Source organism: Gobius niger (assembly GCF_951799975.1).
Source record: "Gobius niger genome assembly, chromosome: 22".
NCBI classification, from domain to species: domain Eukaryota; kingdom Metazoa; phylum Chordata; class Actinopteri; order Gobiiformes; family Gobiidae; genus Gobius; species Gobius niger.
In genome coordinates, this window is record NC_136873.1 from 8056843 (window position 1) to 8074861 (window position 18019).

Below are 18019 nucleotides of genomic sequence, written 5' to 3' on the forward strand. Positions count from 1 at the left end.
AAAAATCCATCAAAAAAAAACAAAAATCCATCAAAAAAGGACAAAAATCCAGCAAAAAAAAGACAAAAATCCATCATAAAAAAGACAAAAATCCAGCAGAAAAAAGACTAAAATCCATCCAAAAAATGACAAAAATCCAGCAAAAAAAAGACAAAAATCCAGCAAAAATAGTGACAAAAATCCATTAATAAAAAGACAAAAATCCAGCAAAAAAGTGACAAAAATCAAAAAATTAAAAATTAGAAAAAAAATGTGAAAAAAAAAAAATTGAAGGAAAAAAACAAAAATTAAAAAAAATATATATATAATCGATTTTTTGCGATTATGCTAATTTTGTGATCGTTTACTGTTGTAATCGAAATCGTAATCGCATTTCGATTCATTGCACAGCCCTAGTTTACAGTCAGTAGCTTTGTGTCAAACAGTCCGAGCTCTGTTTCTCCTTCTTCCACCGGTTTACTCAGGCTGACCAGCAGAAAAAACTCTCTCGCATGGGACACTTGTGGCAGGAGTCCCCAAGTATTTATCTACGGGCAGATCATTATTTAGATATTTTTTTAATTTACCAGATCAGAAAATATAGGCCTGTGTCTGTAAACGTGGGAAACATGTGCGCGTCTCCTGATTGGTCAACAGTCTCAACAGTGTCACGTGATCACCGTCACAACAACAGCTCACGCTACAGCTACTGCTAGCTTCAACCTGGCGATAGTTCTGTCAACATGGAGATAAACGTCGACAACACGAAGACGCAGGACGTATTTTGTTTTGGGATTTAATAAGAAAAGGAACCGGACACGAGGCGGAGGAGACGGCGGAGAGCGGAGAAAGAGAAGCTAACGGAGAAAAGTAACCGGCGTCAAGCCAGCCTCCACTTGCGAGCTTTTGTTATGCTAGCTCTCCACGGGAGCTGCGGGTGCGCTTGTTTCGCACACCTTGATCATGCCCTACATATGGACCGCCTTCAAATGTCAGCTGCCCACGGATAACATCTCATCATATTGTAAACATGTCAAGTCTTGTATCAACATTGAAAATGTATCAATTAACTGTAGCATCAACTCCATAATAAAAAGAAAACAAAAAGGAACTGCACTGATCATTGCATTGCAATTACCCCATCAATCCTGTAGAGGTCTCTTGCTATGTCTATATCTTGCAACACAAGCCACTTCCATGCTTACAAATACATGGCATTTTTGTTTTCCACTGAATATTTTGCATTCTGGCACAGACTACACTAGACCAGGCATGTGTGTACTAAATATCACAAGTCTGTAATGTGGGGTTTTAGAGAAAATGTACTTGAAAAGTGGCTCCAAAGTTACTGCACATGCTGCACATAGTACCAGAATGCCTCCACAAGCCACTTCCAGGCCTCAATATGCACATCATTTTCATTGTCCACTGTATATTTTGCATTGTGGCTCAGACTACACAAGTATATGTATGTGTGTACTAAATATCACAAGTCTCTAATGTGGGGTTTTAGAGAAAATGTACTTGTAAAGTGGTTACGGCAAACACACATGAAGCTTCAGCACTGGACAGCAACATTAGATGTCACTTAGAGAGAAAAAAAACACCCTTCTCTTAAAATGCAGTGAAAATATAGATTTTTAATAGTTTATATTATATTATATTATATTATATTATAATATAATATAATATAATATATTATATAGTTTTATATATATATATAAATATTTTAGAAAGAAACATGTTATGTAGGAACAGACAATTTAGCCTAATAACGTAATCAATTTGGCGAGTTTTTAAAATTGTATAAATCGGAATCGTTCACATTTATATACCGCCTTTCAGTACACAAAGCACTTTACATCAAGGAACCAGTCATCCACACAACGACAGTGTGCGCCTGCAGTGTTTGAACCACCAATCCTCGGATCACAAACCCCCCTCTCTACTCTCTGTGCCACCGTGACGCCGATATATTATTGTGACAATTTACATACAGTTGAAAAACATTAGCATTTTTTGTCTCACTGTCTGATTTGATTTATTTCAAGGATAGCCCCATTGAAATGAACCATCTCTTTTTCAAGGGGGTATGACATAGTTTATTTTTTAGAACACTCAAAATAACAGGCCATCCAACATTTTAGAAAAAACTGCACAAAAATAACGTAGTATAAGGTGTTAGTTCTTGAAAATAAAGCCAAATTGAATTATTAGGCTACATTAGTATTACATTATATGTTGAATGTATTAAATTTGTTCTCGATTGCCTCCATTGTCTACACTGTTGTATTTATGGGTGAGTGGTTCCTTGATGCAAAGTGCTTTGAGTGTCTAAAGCAGGTAGAAAGGCGCTATGTGAATGTGTGCTAAAAAAATTAATTGTAATGTCAGACAGTGAGAAAACATGCATATGTGTCTTTTTTAAACTGTGTGTAAATGATCACATTTGAGTAGTGGGGTTACAGCGACGCAGAGAGTAGAGAGGGGTGTCTTGTGATTGGAGGATTGCTGGTTCGAATCCTGCAGGCGCACATTGTCGCATGGGTGGCTGGTTCATTTGAGTTTGTAAAGCACGTAGAAAGGCGCTATATAAAAGCTACCATTTATTACATTTATAAACTGGCCACATTGATTACATTATTATAATTAGACTACATTATCTGTTCCTAAATGCGTGCTACAGTGTCTGTTTAAAATTAAAACTCCTAAATTCAATTCAACTCCTAATTTCAAATATATGTTTGTACATTTCCACTGGATAATAATGAACAGTGACAATAGCTGACAAATTGTCTGTTCCTACATAACATGCATGCAAGTTTCTTTCTAAAATATTTATATATATATATATATATATATATATATATATATATATATATATAAAATAATATAATATAATATAATATAATATAATATAATATAATATAATATATTATATTATATTATATTATATTATATTATATTATATTATATTATATTATAATATAATATAATATAATATAATATAATATAATATAATAATATAGTATAGTATAGTATAGTATAGTATAGTATAGTATAGTATTGTATAGTATAGTATAGTATTGTATAGTATTGTATAGTATAGTATAGTATAGTATAGTATAGTATAGTATAGTATAATATAATATAAACTATTAAAAATCTATATTTTCACTGTATTTTAAGAGAAGGGTGTTTTTTTATTCTCTAAGTGACATCTAATGTTGCTCTCCAGTGCTGAAGCTTCATGTGTGTTTGCCGTAACCACTTTTCAAGTACATTTTCTCTAAAACCCCACATTAGAGACTTGTGATATTTAGTACACACATACATATACTTGTGTAGTCTGTGCCAGAATGCAAAATATACAGTGGACAATGAAAATGATGTGCATATTGAGGCCTGGAAGTGGCTTGTGGAGGCATTCTGGTACTATGTGCAGCATGTGCAGTAACTTTGGAGCCACTTTTCAAGTACATTTTCTCTAAAACCCCACATTACAGACTTGTGATATTTAGTACACACATGCCTGGTCTAGTGTAGTCTGTGCCAGAATGCAAAATATACAGTGGACAATGAAAATGATGTGCATATTGAGGCCTGGAAGTGGCTTGTGGAGGCATTCTGGTACTATGTGCAGCATGTGCAGTAACTTTGGAGCCACTTTTCAAGTACATTTTCTCTAAAACCCCACATTACAGACTTGTGATATTTAGTACACACATACATATACTTGTGTAGTCTGTGCCAGAATGCAAAATATACAGTGGACAATGAAAATGATGTGCATATTGAGGCCTGGAAGTGGCTTGTGGAGGCATTCTGGTACTATGTGCAGCATGTGCAGTAACTTTGGAGCCACTTTTCAAGTACATTTTCTCTAAAACCCCACATTACAGACTTGTGATATTTAGTACACACATGCCTGGTCTAGTGTAGTCTGTGCCAGAATGCAAAATATTCAGTGGAAAATAAAAATGCCATGTATTTGTAAGCATGGAAGTGGCTTGTGTTGCAAGATATAGACATAGCAAGAGACCTCTACAGGATTGATGGGGTAATTGCAATGCAATGATCAGTGCAGTTCCTTTTTGTTTTCTTTTTATTATGGAGTTGATGCTACAGTTAATTGATACATTTTCAATGTTGATACAAGACTTGACATGTTTACAATATGATGAGATGTTAGCCGTGGGCAGCTGACATTTGAAGGCGGTCCATATGTAGGGCATGATCAAGGTCTCCGAAACAAGCGCACCCGCAGCTCCGGCGCTAACGTTAGCATAACAGAAGCTCGCAAATGGAGGCTGGCTTGACGCCGGTCGCTTTGGAGACGCTATATTCACTCGCGTTTCTCCCGTGCGTCCGAAATTTGGGCATAAAAGTCGTGTAATGTGAGCTGACCTTAAAATATCACGGTGAAAGTCATCATAGCTTGCAGAGTATACATCCGGTTCCCAACCCAGCTTTGAGAATAGATTAACGGCAATATTTTTTTTATCGCCCGTTAAGAGTCTCACGTTAACGCAGCACGTTAACGCCGATAACGGCCCACCACTACAATTTTTTATTTTTTTTCATGGACGGATGAAATAGGGAATTAAAACAAATCGCTATTAGCAATTTGACATCATCTAGGATTATGCCACTGAGATAGTTGTAATTACCAAGGATTTTGGTATAAATTACATGGATATAAGTAACTTTAGTACCTTCGATAGGCTGTCTTGGAGTCCGTGGAATTGTTGAATAGATACAGACGGCAATATCTGGAATCGCCCATATATGGTCATTTTTGAAAACAGTTAAGGGGGAAAGCAATTTTGAAAAAATGTATATTTTCTCTAATTATTCAATTATTATGAACAGAGTTTCTATTAAATAAAGAAACAAAGATATGGGGAGGAGCAAAGTGGTTCAACAGCCCATAAATACATGAATAACGGAGAATGCTAACATAATGCTACATGTTAGCATCGGGCTAATGCCAACGGTTAGCTAGCGCTAGCTACAACTGCCGTTTTTTTACTTCTACTGAACAATCTGCTGTGAGAAAATATCCATATGGGCCCAATTTACACTGGACCTGATTTATGTGATAAATAAGTTGATATTCCACCAGAAAATGGATAAAAAGAGGGAAAATTGTGTTTCTCTAAAGATTCTATTTTCCCCCTCGGCGAAGCCACGCCCCCTTCTATGACGAGATGCCGTCTGTATCCATGACTTGTTTTGAGCCAAAATAAAGCCGGCTTCGTCTCCCTCTGCGATTAGCCACGTTAGCTCTGCTGTTAGCCGCGCTAGCTCTTCATGACTTCGGATGACAAAAAAAAAACATACAAAAAGCACGTTTATGCAAAAAATAGAAACCTAAAGGATTACACAGGTAACCCACGGGACGGCACGTGGCTTAGTTTACAGTGACTTCACTCTGGCTCAAGCAAATAAGAAAGAATCTTCACAAAGAATCTTTAGAGAAACCACAATTTTTCACTCTTTTAAGCCATTTTCTAGTGGAATATGAACTTATGTATCACATAAATAAAGTCAAGTGTAAATCGGGCCCTTATGGATATTTTCTCACAGCAGATTGTTCGGTATGAGTGAAAAAACGACAGTTGTAGCTCGCGCTAGCTAACCGTTTGCATTAGCCCGATGCTAACATGTAGCATCAAGTTAGCATTCTCTGTTTTTTATGTGTTTACGGGCTGTTGAACCACTTTGCTCCTCTCCATGTCTTTGTTTCTTTCTTTAGTAGAAAACTATATTTAGAATTCAGCGTTTGTTAAAGTAGTTTTCAATAATAGAGAAAGTTTAGATTTTTCTCCAAATTGTTTTCCCCCTTAACTGTTTTCAAACATGACCATATATGGGCGATTCCAGAGATGCCGTCTGTATCTATAGATACAGACGGCATCTCGTCATAGAAGGGGGCGTGGCCTCGCCAAGGGGGAAAATAGAATCTTTAGAGAAACAACAGTTGTCACTCTTTTTAGCCATTTTCTGGCGAAATATAAAATTATTTATCACATACAAATAAAGTCAAGTGTAAATCGGGCCCATATGGATATTTTCTCACAACAGATTGTTCAGTAGAAGTGAAAAAACGGCAGTTGTAGCAAGCGCTAGCTAGCCGTTAGCATTAGCCCGATGCTAACATGTAGCATTATGTTAGCATTCTCCGTTTTTTTTATGTATTTATGGGCTGTTGAACCATTTTGCTCCTCCCCATGTCTTTGTATCTTTATTTAGTAGAAAATTATATTCATAATTCAACATTTGTTATAGTTATATTTAGAGAAAATTAACATTTTTTCAAATTTGTTTTCCCCCTTAACTGTTTTCAAAAATGACCATATATGGGCGATTCCAGAGATGCCGTCTGTATCTATAGAGTTCGGGAAAATCCACAGTTACCATGGAGATCCGCCATCTTTGCAGTTGATAGTATACATTTTCCATAGACTAACATTGGATAAAAACAGTATAAAATGTGCAGATAAAAGATATGGAACAGCTCCGTTAGCTGCTGAGTCACTGCTGGTAAATACATCTAACTCACTGTGGTGTCCAAGTGTTTTAATGTGAACAATAACTCCAGTATTTTAACTTTTAAAATCTACATTAGTTTACAATTACTGCTGAACATCTGAACCAAACAGAACAGGATCTTCTGAACATCGGAACCAAACAGAACGGGATCTTCCGAACATCGGAACCAAACAGAACGGGATCTTCTGAACATCTGAACCAAACAGAACAGGATCTTCTGAACATCGGAACCAAACAGAACAGGATCTTCTGAAGGATGTGAAGGTTTTTTACTTTTGAACTTATTATCTCTGATCTGGGAAACGAACCAGAGCCACTGGGATCAAACAGAGACGACACTCTGGGATGGAGAGGTTTTGTTCAGTTTTATTGTTTTTTTTGTCTAATACATCAATCAACTCAAAACAGTAATATGTCATAAAAGTAAAATATCATAAAAGTAAAATATCATTTAAGTAAAGTATCATAAAAGTAAAATATCATAGAAGTAATTAAGGCTGTCAATAGATTATTTTTTTTAATCGCACCTGTGAAAAATTAACTGCTATTAATCACGATTAATCGCAGTTAATTTTTCTCTAATAATTATATTCACTTTTAATACTTATCCCACATAAAGCACTTACATTTAAACCCCGTGATTACTGATTGCACATTTTATTGACCAAATCCACAGTTTCATATTCATGTGAAAAGCCCAACAGCTGAAAACCGGGATCTTCAGCCATTTCTGAAGATCCCGGGATTGATAACTCACATTTTAGAGACATTTTCTTTTGGGCTGAACCTTTTGGACAGAAACTGCAAACTTTTAGGTTCATGAAGTAGAATATAAGGACAAAATTAAAATGTTTTTTGTTGAAATAGGATAATTTAATGAATCGCGATTAATTAAATTAATCGCGATTAATTATTTTTGCGATTAATGTTGACAGCCCTAAAAGCCCTATCATCAAAGTAAAATACCATCAAAATAAAATATCATGAAAGTAAAATATCATCAAAATAAAATATCATCAAAGTAAAATATCAAAATAAAATATCATCAAAGTAAAATATCATCAAAGTAAAATATCATCAAAGTAAAATATCAAAGTAAAATCATCAAAGTAAAATATCATCAAAGTAAAATATCATCAAAATAAAATATCATCAAAATAAAATATCAAAGTAAAATATCATCAAAGTAAAATATCATCAAAATAAAATATCAAAATAAAATATAATCAAAATAAAATATCATCAAAGTAAAATATAATCAAAATAAAATATCATCAAAGTAAAATATCATCAAAATAAAATATCATCAAAATAAAATATCAAAATAAAATATCATCAAAATAAAATATCATCAAAGTAAAATATCATCAAAATAAAATATCAAAATAAAATATCATCAAAGTAAAATATCATCAAAATAGAATATCATAAAAGTAAAATATCATAAATGTAAAATATCATAAAAGTAATGTATCATAAAAGTAATGTATCATAAAAGTAAAATATCATAAATGTAAAATATCATAAAAGTAATGTATCATAAAAGTAATGTATCATAAAAGTAAAATATCATAAAAGTAAAATATCATAAAAGTAATGGAAGCAAAGGAGCAGAATCAGCAAAACCGTCGCTGTATCTTTCTGTTGTTCATCCGTCTCCATTTGATCTGCGTCACCAAAGCGTTTACAGCAGGAAATACATAATCAATAACAGATACAAGAATAAAACTATAAGTATTAAAATTAAGATGAACATACTGACAGAAGAGTTGCTCAAAATAAATGACACCATTTAAAAAAGACATAACGTAAAAACTTCATCATCAAACGTTTGGTTCTTTACAAATCATCATTTCTATTTGAGAGATGAGTTCATTTTAATGATTGACGTAATAGGACAAAGTTAATAAAACAGCTTGAAAATACTGATATTGAAAAAAAAACCTACAGAAAGTAATTTTGTGTGAGGTTTAAATAAATTGAAAAGTATCGTCACTTTGAATTATTCACTGTGGAGATACTTTTCTGAAGGAAGAGTATTTTTATTATTTTTCATTTTTTATTATAATAATCATAATATAATGTAGAATAACACTACAAAACTAACCTTTTCCATAGTTCAAGTGTGATTAAAATAATAATAATAATCCTGCGTACGAAGCTTCAAAACTGTAAAATGTGTCAGTTTTGAGCGTGACAATAGGGGGCGCTTTAACAGGGGCGCAGGTCTGATTTATTGATGAACATTCCTTTATAATTGGTGCTTCTTTTTAAGACAAAATGTAGCAGATTCCAAGTCTCTTATCACTTACGGTTCAGAAATTATCAGTAAATGTCTGAAATATAAAAAAACTTTCATTGTGATGTTTCTTAGTTCCCCTTTAAAAAAAGAAAAGTGAAGTTTTTATCACGTTCTGCTTTTATCGGCATTAGAATACCCAGATATCGGCCCGATATATCGGCCTGATACATCGGCCGATCTCTCACAGGAGAAGTGTGTGGATCACAGCTGGTCAAAAACGACGTCAGTGCGCTCTTCTTCTTCAGGGCGGGCTCTGCGTCTCCCGGCTCTCCGTGCTCTCTCGCGCCCCCTGGCGGCCTGAAACGACAGCGCACAAAACGATCACTTTCCCAGCTCGTGCCGCCCCGGCCCAGTGCGTAACCACGGTAACAAGGAAACGAGGAAGTGAGGAGCGGAGTGAGGACGCGAGCTCGTACCCGGCGGTAGAAGAAGTACGGGATGAAGTTCAGCGACATCAGCAGGAGGAGGACCAGCGCTCGGACCAAGAACTCGGAGTCAGACTCTGGAACAAAACAGAATAGTTTGGCTTATGATGCACGGCCACCAGGGGGAGCTGTTTCCCCAGTAATGATTCCTGACAGATGGAAGCGATGGATAAACTTTAAACTTTTCCCACACAAAATAAAACAGCTCTCGATCTGAAGTGTCTGTCCTCTGGCTCTGACTCTGTGGAGGAATATTTGATCCCAGAAGGAGAAATGACCCCAGAGCTCTCATATGTAACTGTGGGCTTTGTTTTCACCCTGAGGGGGCTCAGCAGAAGTGACTCCCACGTCCACGTTAAAGACAAGTGTGAGGAGAAGAGCTGTGTTTTATGGTGAACTGCTGTGTTTGAATTGTGTCCCAGACGGCGCCCCGTACCCCTTACCTCCTGGACGGATGTGGAGGGAGCTGTAGGAGGTGAAGTTGTGGTCGAACACCTGCAGGAGGTAAACACAGGTGTAGTTCCCTTTGTGGGCGGGGCCGATGTCAGTAAACAGGAAGTGGGCGGAGTGATTGACGGCCGGCAGGGTGAGGTTGAGGGTGGGAGAGAGCAGCTGGAAGGAGCCTCCCGGGTACTGCGGCTCCACGGAGCATTTGACCCGGAAATGTGCCCCCATCTGCACCCAGGCCCCGCCCTCTCCCGGCGACGCCCACTCGCCCTCCTGTGCCCGCGGCCCCCAGAGCTCGCCCTCTGCCCGCGGAGCCCACAGCCCCTCAGACACAGACACCTCCGGGACACCGTTCAGCAGATCTGAGGAGCAGACGCTACGTTAACCAGAAACTCCACGTCATTTACAGGATGTTTTAACCTTTGACGTGAAGGACGTTTGTAGTTTTAACGGATTGAAAATCAAGCCGTGATTAAAGTCCAGACTTGGAACTTTAAGCACGAGTAAATCGCCTGAACCTGTTCCATGATTCTGATCAGATCAGGTTTAGTTCAGCTCCATTTATCCTGCAGTCTCACATTATTTACCATAAATAATAAGTTTATTATTTTACAAAGGTCATGTGACTAAACTGACCAATGGGCAGGAGCCACAATATTCATCAGGCTACTTTAAAATGATTTCACTCACAGTAGAAGGTAAAAGTACTGACCCAAACAGATACTCCAGTAAAAGTATTAAGTACTTGGTGAAATACTGGAGTAACTGTTGGAGTAAAGTCTGATTTATGTTTCAGTTTCATGTTAATGAGACAAAACAAAACATAAAGTGAAATTCTTTGTTTCCAAAGATGAATCCATAAACTTTAGCCGAAGGAAAGTAAAGTTGTAAATTTAAGATTAAGTTAGTTTTTTATGTGTACTGTTACTTCAAAATAAACTACTGTAGAAGTAAAAGTACTGTGTGATCATCGACGTACAGTTAGTGGAAACAGTTAAATAAAAGTACTAAAAGTAACTGAGTACTCCCCGCCTTAGCCAATGGGAGCAGAGGATTATCTGTGTCCTCCTCTAGGGGGCAGCACCACATTCAATGAACCGACTCTGAGCAGAGATTGTGAGAAGAAGAAACTCTAGATTTAAACCAACCTGAACAAACCACGAAGAGGCGAGAAGAACCTGAGTCTTCACCATCGTAGAAACATTCTCTCACAGCAGAGTTCTTCTTCTTCTTCACACAGTAAGTTCTGACCCACCACACTTTACTGTAAGACCCGTCTCTTTCTTCTGTAGAAACAGTTGATCCACAGTCCAGGTCTCGACACACGGCGGCCGCAGACTCCAGGTCCCAGTGGTCAGAGGTCATCAATGGTCTCCACTCTCCTCCGAGCTCCGCCTCCACCGTCCCCTCACAGCGACTGGCTCCTCCCACCAGCCTCAGCGGCTCTGCACACAAACACAGGTGAGCCCCGCCCCTCTTATTTTGACGGATTGAAAATCAAGCCGTGATTAAAGTCCAAACTTGGAACTTTAAGCACGAGTAAATCGCCTAAACCTGTTCCATGATTCTGATCAGATCAGGTTTAGTTCAGCTCCATTTATCCTGCAGTCTCACATTATTTACCATCAATAATAAGTTTATTATTTTACAAAGGTCATGTGACTAAACTGACCAATGGGCAGGAGCCACAATATTCATCAGGCTACTTTAAAATGATTTCACTCACAGTAGAAGGTAAAAGTACTGACCCAAACAGATACTCCAGTAAAAGTATTAAGTACTTGGTGAAATACTGGAGTAACTGTTGGAGTAAAGTCTGATTTATGTTTCAGTTTCATGTTAATGAGACAAAACAAAACATAATGTGAAATTCTTTGTTTCCAAAGATGAATCCATAAACATTAGCCGAAGGAAAGTAAAGTTGTAAATTTAAGATTAAGTTAGTTTTTTGTGTGTACTGTTACTTCAAAATAAACTACTGTAGAAGTAAAAGTACTGTGAGATCATCAACGTACAGTTATTGGAAACAGTTAAATAAAAGTACTGAAAGTAACTGAGTACTCCCCGCCTTAGCCAATGGGAGCAGAGGATTATCTGTGTCCTCCTCTAGGGGGCAGCACCACATTCAATGAACCGACTCTGAGCAGAGACTGTGAGAAGAAGAAACTCAGGATTTAAACCAACCTGAACAAACCACGAAGAGGCGAGAAGAATGTGAGTCACGATCATCGTAGAGACATTCTCTCACAGCAGAGTTCTTGTTCTTCTTCACACAGTCAGTGCTGACCCACCACACTTTACTGTCAGACTCTCTTCTCTTTTCTGTAGAAACAGCTGATCCACAGTCCAGGTCTCGACACACGGCGGCCGCAGACTCCAGGTCCCAGGGGTAATAGGGGTCATAGGTCACTGGTCTCCACTCTCCTCTGAGCTCCGCCTCCACCGTCCCCTCACAGCGACTGGCTCCTCCCACCAGCCTCAGCGGCTCTGCACACAAAAACAGGTGAGCCCCGCCCCTCTACAGGCCCCGCCCCTGGCCCCGCCCTTTACCTTTGCAGGTGAGGTTGAGAGTGGGGCAGGTCTCTGGGCCGGTCCTGGTCCGGTTACAGTCCATCAGCTTAGACTCAGGGCCCTCACAGTGGAACGTCTGCCCCAGAGGAGAGAGCGCCCCCTGGAGGAGAGGAGCCCCACAGCCCAGCTCCCTGCACAGCACCTCTGCCCCGCGACGGTCCAAGGCCCCCTCACAGACCCCGGCCCAGGACGGGCCCAAGGACTGGTCCTGGATCTGCAGAGATCCTGAACACAGGCTCCGCCCCCCGACCAGCCGCACCGAGTCTGAGGGAACACATGAGGTCAGAGGTCACACACATGAGGTCAGAGGTCACACACATGAGGTCAGAGGTCACACACATGAGGTCACACACATGAGGTCACACACATGAGGTCAGAGGTCACACACATGAGGTCACACACATGAGGTCAGAGGTCACACACATGAGGTCACACACATGAGGTCACACACATGAGGTCACACACATGAGGTCACACACATGAGGTCAGAGTCTGAGGTCACACACATGAGGTCACACACATGAGGTCACACATGAGGTCACACACATGAGGTCAGAGGTCACACACATGAGATCACACACATGAGGTCAGAGGTCACACACATGAGATCACACACATGAGGTCAGAGGTCACACACATGAGGTCACACACATGAGGTCACACACATGAGGTCACAGTCTGAGGTCACACACATGAGGTCACACACATGAGGTCACAGTCTGAGGTCACACACATGAGGTCACACACATGAGGTCACACACATGAGGTCACACACATGAGGTCACACACATGAGGTCACACACATGAGGTCACACACATGAGGTCACACATGAGGTCACACACATGAGGTCACAGATGTGGGTCTGGGCGTCGCCGTCAGTGGAAAATAAACTATTATTTTACCTTTAACTAAAAACTATTGGAAAAGTCTTTACTTTGACATTTTAACTGATTCAAAGCGTCTCCGTCCACACTGTTGCTATAGCGACGATATCGAGGTCATTTTTGACCTCAGTGACCTCATAGCGAGAGGGCGTCTCTTTTTAAACGAGGTCGACTGAGGCGCTTCACACTCTTCACCTCTTCACATCGCGCTGCCTCGTCTTCTTCCTTTAGAATCCACGTCTCAAAGTTAAAACTCAAACCAGTGATTTAGAAAAGTCGCCTTTAATGAAATGAAATAAAATCATCCAAACGGCTTCATTTCAAACCTTTAATCTGACGCTTTAATTGAACTGGACACGTTGAAAGCACAGGCTCAGGGCCTGAGGCTTCAAAATGAGGTCACTCAAAGTACAAAGTAAAAGTACTGACCCAAACAGATACTCCAGTAAAAGTATTAAGTACTTGGTGAAATACTGGAGTAACTGTTGGAGTAAAGTCTGATTTATGTTTCAGTTTCATGTTAATGAGACAAAACAAAACATAAAGTGAAATTCTTTGTTTCCAAAGATGAATCTATAAACTTTAGCCCAAGGAAAGTAAAGTTGTAAATTTAAGATTAAGTTAGTTTTTTGTGTGTACTGTTACTTCAAAATAAACTACTGTAGAAGTAAAAGTACTGTGTGATCATCGACGTACAGTTAGTGGAAACAGTTAAATAAAAGTACTAAAAGTAACTGAGTACTCCCCACCTTAGCCAATGGGAGCAGAGGATTATCTGTGTCCTCCTCTAGGGGGCAGCACCACATTCAATGAACCGACTCTGAGCAGAGACTGTGAGAAGAAGAAACTCTAGATTTAAACCAACCTGAACAAACCACGAAGAGGCGAGAAGAACCTGAGTCTTCACCATCGTAGAAACATTCTCTCACAGCAGAGTTCTTCTTCTTCTTCACACAGTAAGTTCTGACCCACCACACTTTACTGTAAGACCCGTCTCTTTCTTCTGTAGAAACAGTTGATCCACAGTCCAGGTCTCGACACACGGCGGCCGCAGACTCCAGGTCCCAGTGGTCAGAGGTCATCAATGGTCTCCATTCTCCTCCGAGCTCCGCCTCCACCGTCCCCTCACAGCGACTGGCTCCTCCCACCAGCCTCAGCGGCTCTGCACACAAACACAGGTGAGCCCCGCCCCTCTTATTTTGACGGATTGAAAATCAAGCCGTGATTAAAGTCCAAACTTGGAACTTTAAGCACGAGTAAATCGCCTAAACCTGTTCCATGATTCTGATCAGATCAGGTTTAGTTCAGCTCCATTTATCCTGCAGTCTCACATTATTTACCATCAATAATAAGTTTATTATTTTACAAAGGTCATGTGACTAAACTGACCAATGGGCAGGAGCCACAATATTCATCAGGCTACTTTAAAATGATTTCACTCACAGTAGAAGGTAAAAGTACTGACCCAAACAGATACTCCAGTAAAAGTATTAAGTACTTGGTGAAATACTGGAGTAACTGTTGGAGTAAAGTCTGATTTATGTTTCAGTTTCATGTTAATGAGACAAAACAAAACATAAAGTGAAATTCTTTGTTTCCAAAGATGAATCCATGAACTTTAGCCCAAGGAAAGTAAAGTTGTAAATTTAAGATTAAGTTAGTTTTTTGTGTGTACTGTTACTTCAAAATAAACTACTGTAGAAGTAAAAGTACTGTGTGATCATCGACGTACAGTTAGTGGAAGCAGTTAAATAAAAGTACTAAAAGTAACTGAGTACTCCCCGCCTTAGCCAATGGGAGCAGAGGATTATCTGTGTCCTCCTCTAGGGGGCAGCACCACATTCAATGAACCGACTCTGAGCAGAGACTGTGAGAAGAAGAAACTCAGGATTTAAACCAACCTGAACAAACCACGAAGAGGCGAGAAGGATCTGAGACACGATCATCGTAGAGACAGTCTCTCACAGCAGAGTTCTTCTTCTTCTTCACACAGTAAGTGCTGACGAGCCACACTTTACTGTCAGACCCTCTTCTCTTTTCTGCAGAAACAGCTGATCCACAGTCCAGGTCTCGACACACGGCGGCCGCAGACTCCAGGGGCCAGAGGTCAGAGGTCACTGGTCTCCACTCTCCTCTGAGCTCCGCCTCCACCGTCCCCTCACAGCGACTGGCCCCTCCCTCCAGCCTCAGCGGCTCTGCACACAAACACAGGTGAGCCCCGCCCCTCTACAGGCCCCGCCCCTGGCCCCGCCCCTTACCTGCACAGGTGAGGTTGAGAGTGGGGCAGGTCTCTGGGCCGGTCCTGGTCCGGTTACAGTCCATCAGCTTAGACTCAGGGCCCTCACAGTGGAACGTCTGCCCCAGAGGAGAGAGCGCCCCCTGGAGGAGAGGAGCCCCACAGCCCAGCTCCCTGCACAGCACCTCTGCCCCGCGACGGTCCAAGGCCCCCTCACAGACCCCGGCCCAGGACGGGCCCAAGGACTGGTCCTGGATCTGCAGAGATCCTGAACACAGGCTCCGCCCCCCGACCAGCCGCACCGAGTCTGAGGGAACACATGAGGTCAGAGGTCACACACATGAGGTCAGAGGTCACACACATGAGGTCAGAGGTCACACACATGAGGTCACACACATGAGGTCACACACATGAGGTCAGAGGTCACACACATGAGGTCACACACATGAGGTCAGAGGTCACACACATGAGGTCACACACATGAGGTCACACACATGAGGTCACACACATGAGGTCACACACATGAGGTCAGAGTCTGAGGTCACACACATGAGGTCACACACATGAGGTCACACATGAGGTCACACACATGAGGTCAGAGGTCACACACATGAGATCACACACATGAGGTCAGAGGTCACACACATGAGATCACACACATGAGGTCAGAGGTCACACACATGAGGTCACACACATGAGGTCACACACATGAGGTCACAGTCTGAGGTCACACACATGAGGTCACACACATGAGGTCACACACATGAGGTCACACACATGAGGTCACACACATGAGGTCACACACATGAGGTCACACACATGAGGTCACACATGAGGTCACACACATGAGGTCACAGATGTGGGTCTGGGCGTCGCCGTCAGTGGAAAATAAACTATTATTTTACCTTTAACTAAAAACTATTGGAAAAGTCTTTACTTTGACATTTTAACTGATTCAAAGCGTCTCCGTCCACACTGTTGCTATAGCGACGATATCGAGGTCATTTTTGACCTCAGTGACCTCATAGCGAGAGGGCGTCTCTTTTTAAACGAGGTCGACTGAGGCGCTTCACACTCTTCACCTCTTCACATCGCGCTGCCTCGTCTTCTTCCTTTAGAATCCACGTCTCAAAGTTAAAACTCAAACCAGTGATTTAGAAAAGTCGCCTTTAATGAAATGAAATAAAATCATCCAAACGGCTTCATTTCAAACCTTTAATCTGACGCTTTAATTGAACTGGACACGTTGAAAGCACAGGCTCAGGGCCTGAGGCTTCAAAATGAGGTCACTCAAAGTACAAAGTAAAAGTACTGACCCAAACAGATACTCCAGTAAAAGTATTAAGTACTTGGTGAAATACTGGAGTAACTGTTGGAGTAAAGTCTGATTTATGTTTCAGTTTCATGTTAATGAGACAAAACAAAACATAAAGTGAAATTCTTTGTTTCCAAAGATGAATCTATAAACTTTAGCCCAAGGAAAGTAAAGTTGTAAATTTAAGATTAAGTTAGTTTTTTGTGTGTACTGTTACTTCAAAATAAACTACTGTAGAAGTAAAAGTACTGTGTGATCATCGACGTACAGTTAGTGGAAACAGTTAAATAAAAGTACTAAAAGTAACTGAGTACTCCCCACCTTAGCCAATGGGAGCAGAGGATTATCTGTGTCCTCCTCTAGGGGGCAGCACCACATTCAATGAACCGACTCTGAGCAGAGACTGTGAGAAGAAGAAACTCTAGATTTAAACCAACCTGAACAAACCACGAAGAGGCGAGAAGAACCTGAGTCTTCACCATCGTAGAAACATTCTCTCACAGCAGAGTTCTTCTTCTTCTTCACACAGTAAGTTCTGACCCACCACACTTTACTGTAAGACCCGTCTCTTTCTTCTGTAGAAACAGTTGATCCACAGTCCAGGTCTCGACACACGGCGGCCGCAGACTCCAGGTCCCAGGGGTCAGAGGTCATCACTGGTCTCCACTCTCCTCCGAGCTCCGCCTCCACCGTCCCCTCACAGCGACTGGCTCCTCCCACCAGCCTCAGCGGCTCTGCACACAAACACAGGTGAGCCCCGCCCCTCTACAGGCCCCGCCCCTCTACAGGCCCCGCCCCTGGCCCCGCCCTTTACCTTTGCAGGTGAGGTTGAGAGTGGGGCAGGTCTCTGGGCCGGTCCTGGTCCGATTACAGTCCATCAGCTTAGACTCAGGGCCCTCACAGTGGAACGTCTGCCCCAGAGGAGAGAGCGCCCCCTGGAGGAGAGGAGCCCCACAGCCCAGCTCCCTGCACAGCACCTCTGCCCCGCGACGGTCCAAGGCCCCCTCACAGACCCCGGCCCAGGACTGGCCCAAGGACTGGTCCTGGATCTGCAGAGATCCTGAACACAGGCTCCGCCCCCCGACCAGCCGCACCGAGTCTGAGGGACACATGAGGTCAGAGGTCACACACATGAGGTCAGAGGTCACACACATGAGGTCACACACATGAGGTCAGAGGTCACACACATGAGGTCAGAGGTCACACACATGAGGTCAGAGGTCACACACATGAGGTCACACACATGAGGTCACACACATGAGGTCAGAGGTCACACACATGAGGTCACACACATGAGGTCACAC

General features: G+C 41.2%; 1 protein-coding gene across 1 annotated transcript; it reads right to left on the minus strand.

Moving 5' to 3' along the window:
- Positions 1–11798: 11798 nt before the first annotated feature.
- LOC306981572 (scavenger receptor cysteine-rich type 1 protein M130-like) lies at positions 11799–17369 on the minus strand (the record flags this gene model as incomplete). Its single annotated transcript, XM_079581180.1, has 6 exons — positions 11799–11858; positions 11957–12195; positions 12259–12543; positions 15066–15359; positions 15423–15707; positions 17153–17369. The coding sequence occupies 6 exons, from the start codon at positions 17367–17369 to the stop codon at positions 11799–11801; spliced, it is 1380 nt and encodes a 459-aa protein (XP_079437306.1).
- Positions 17370–18019: the final 650 nt, after the last annotated feature.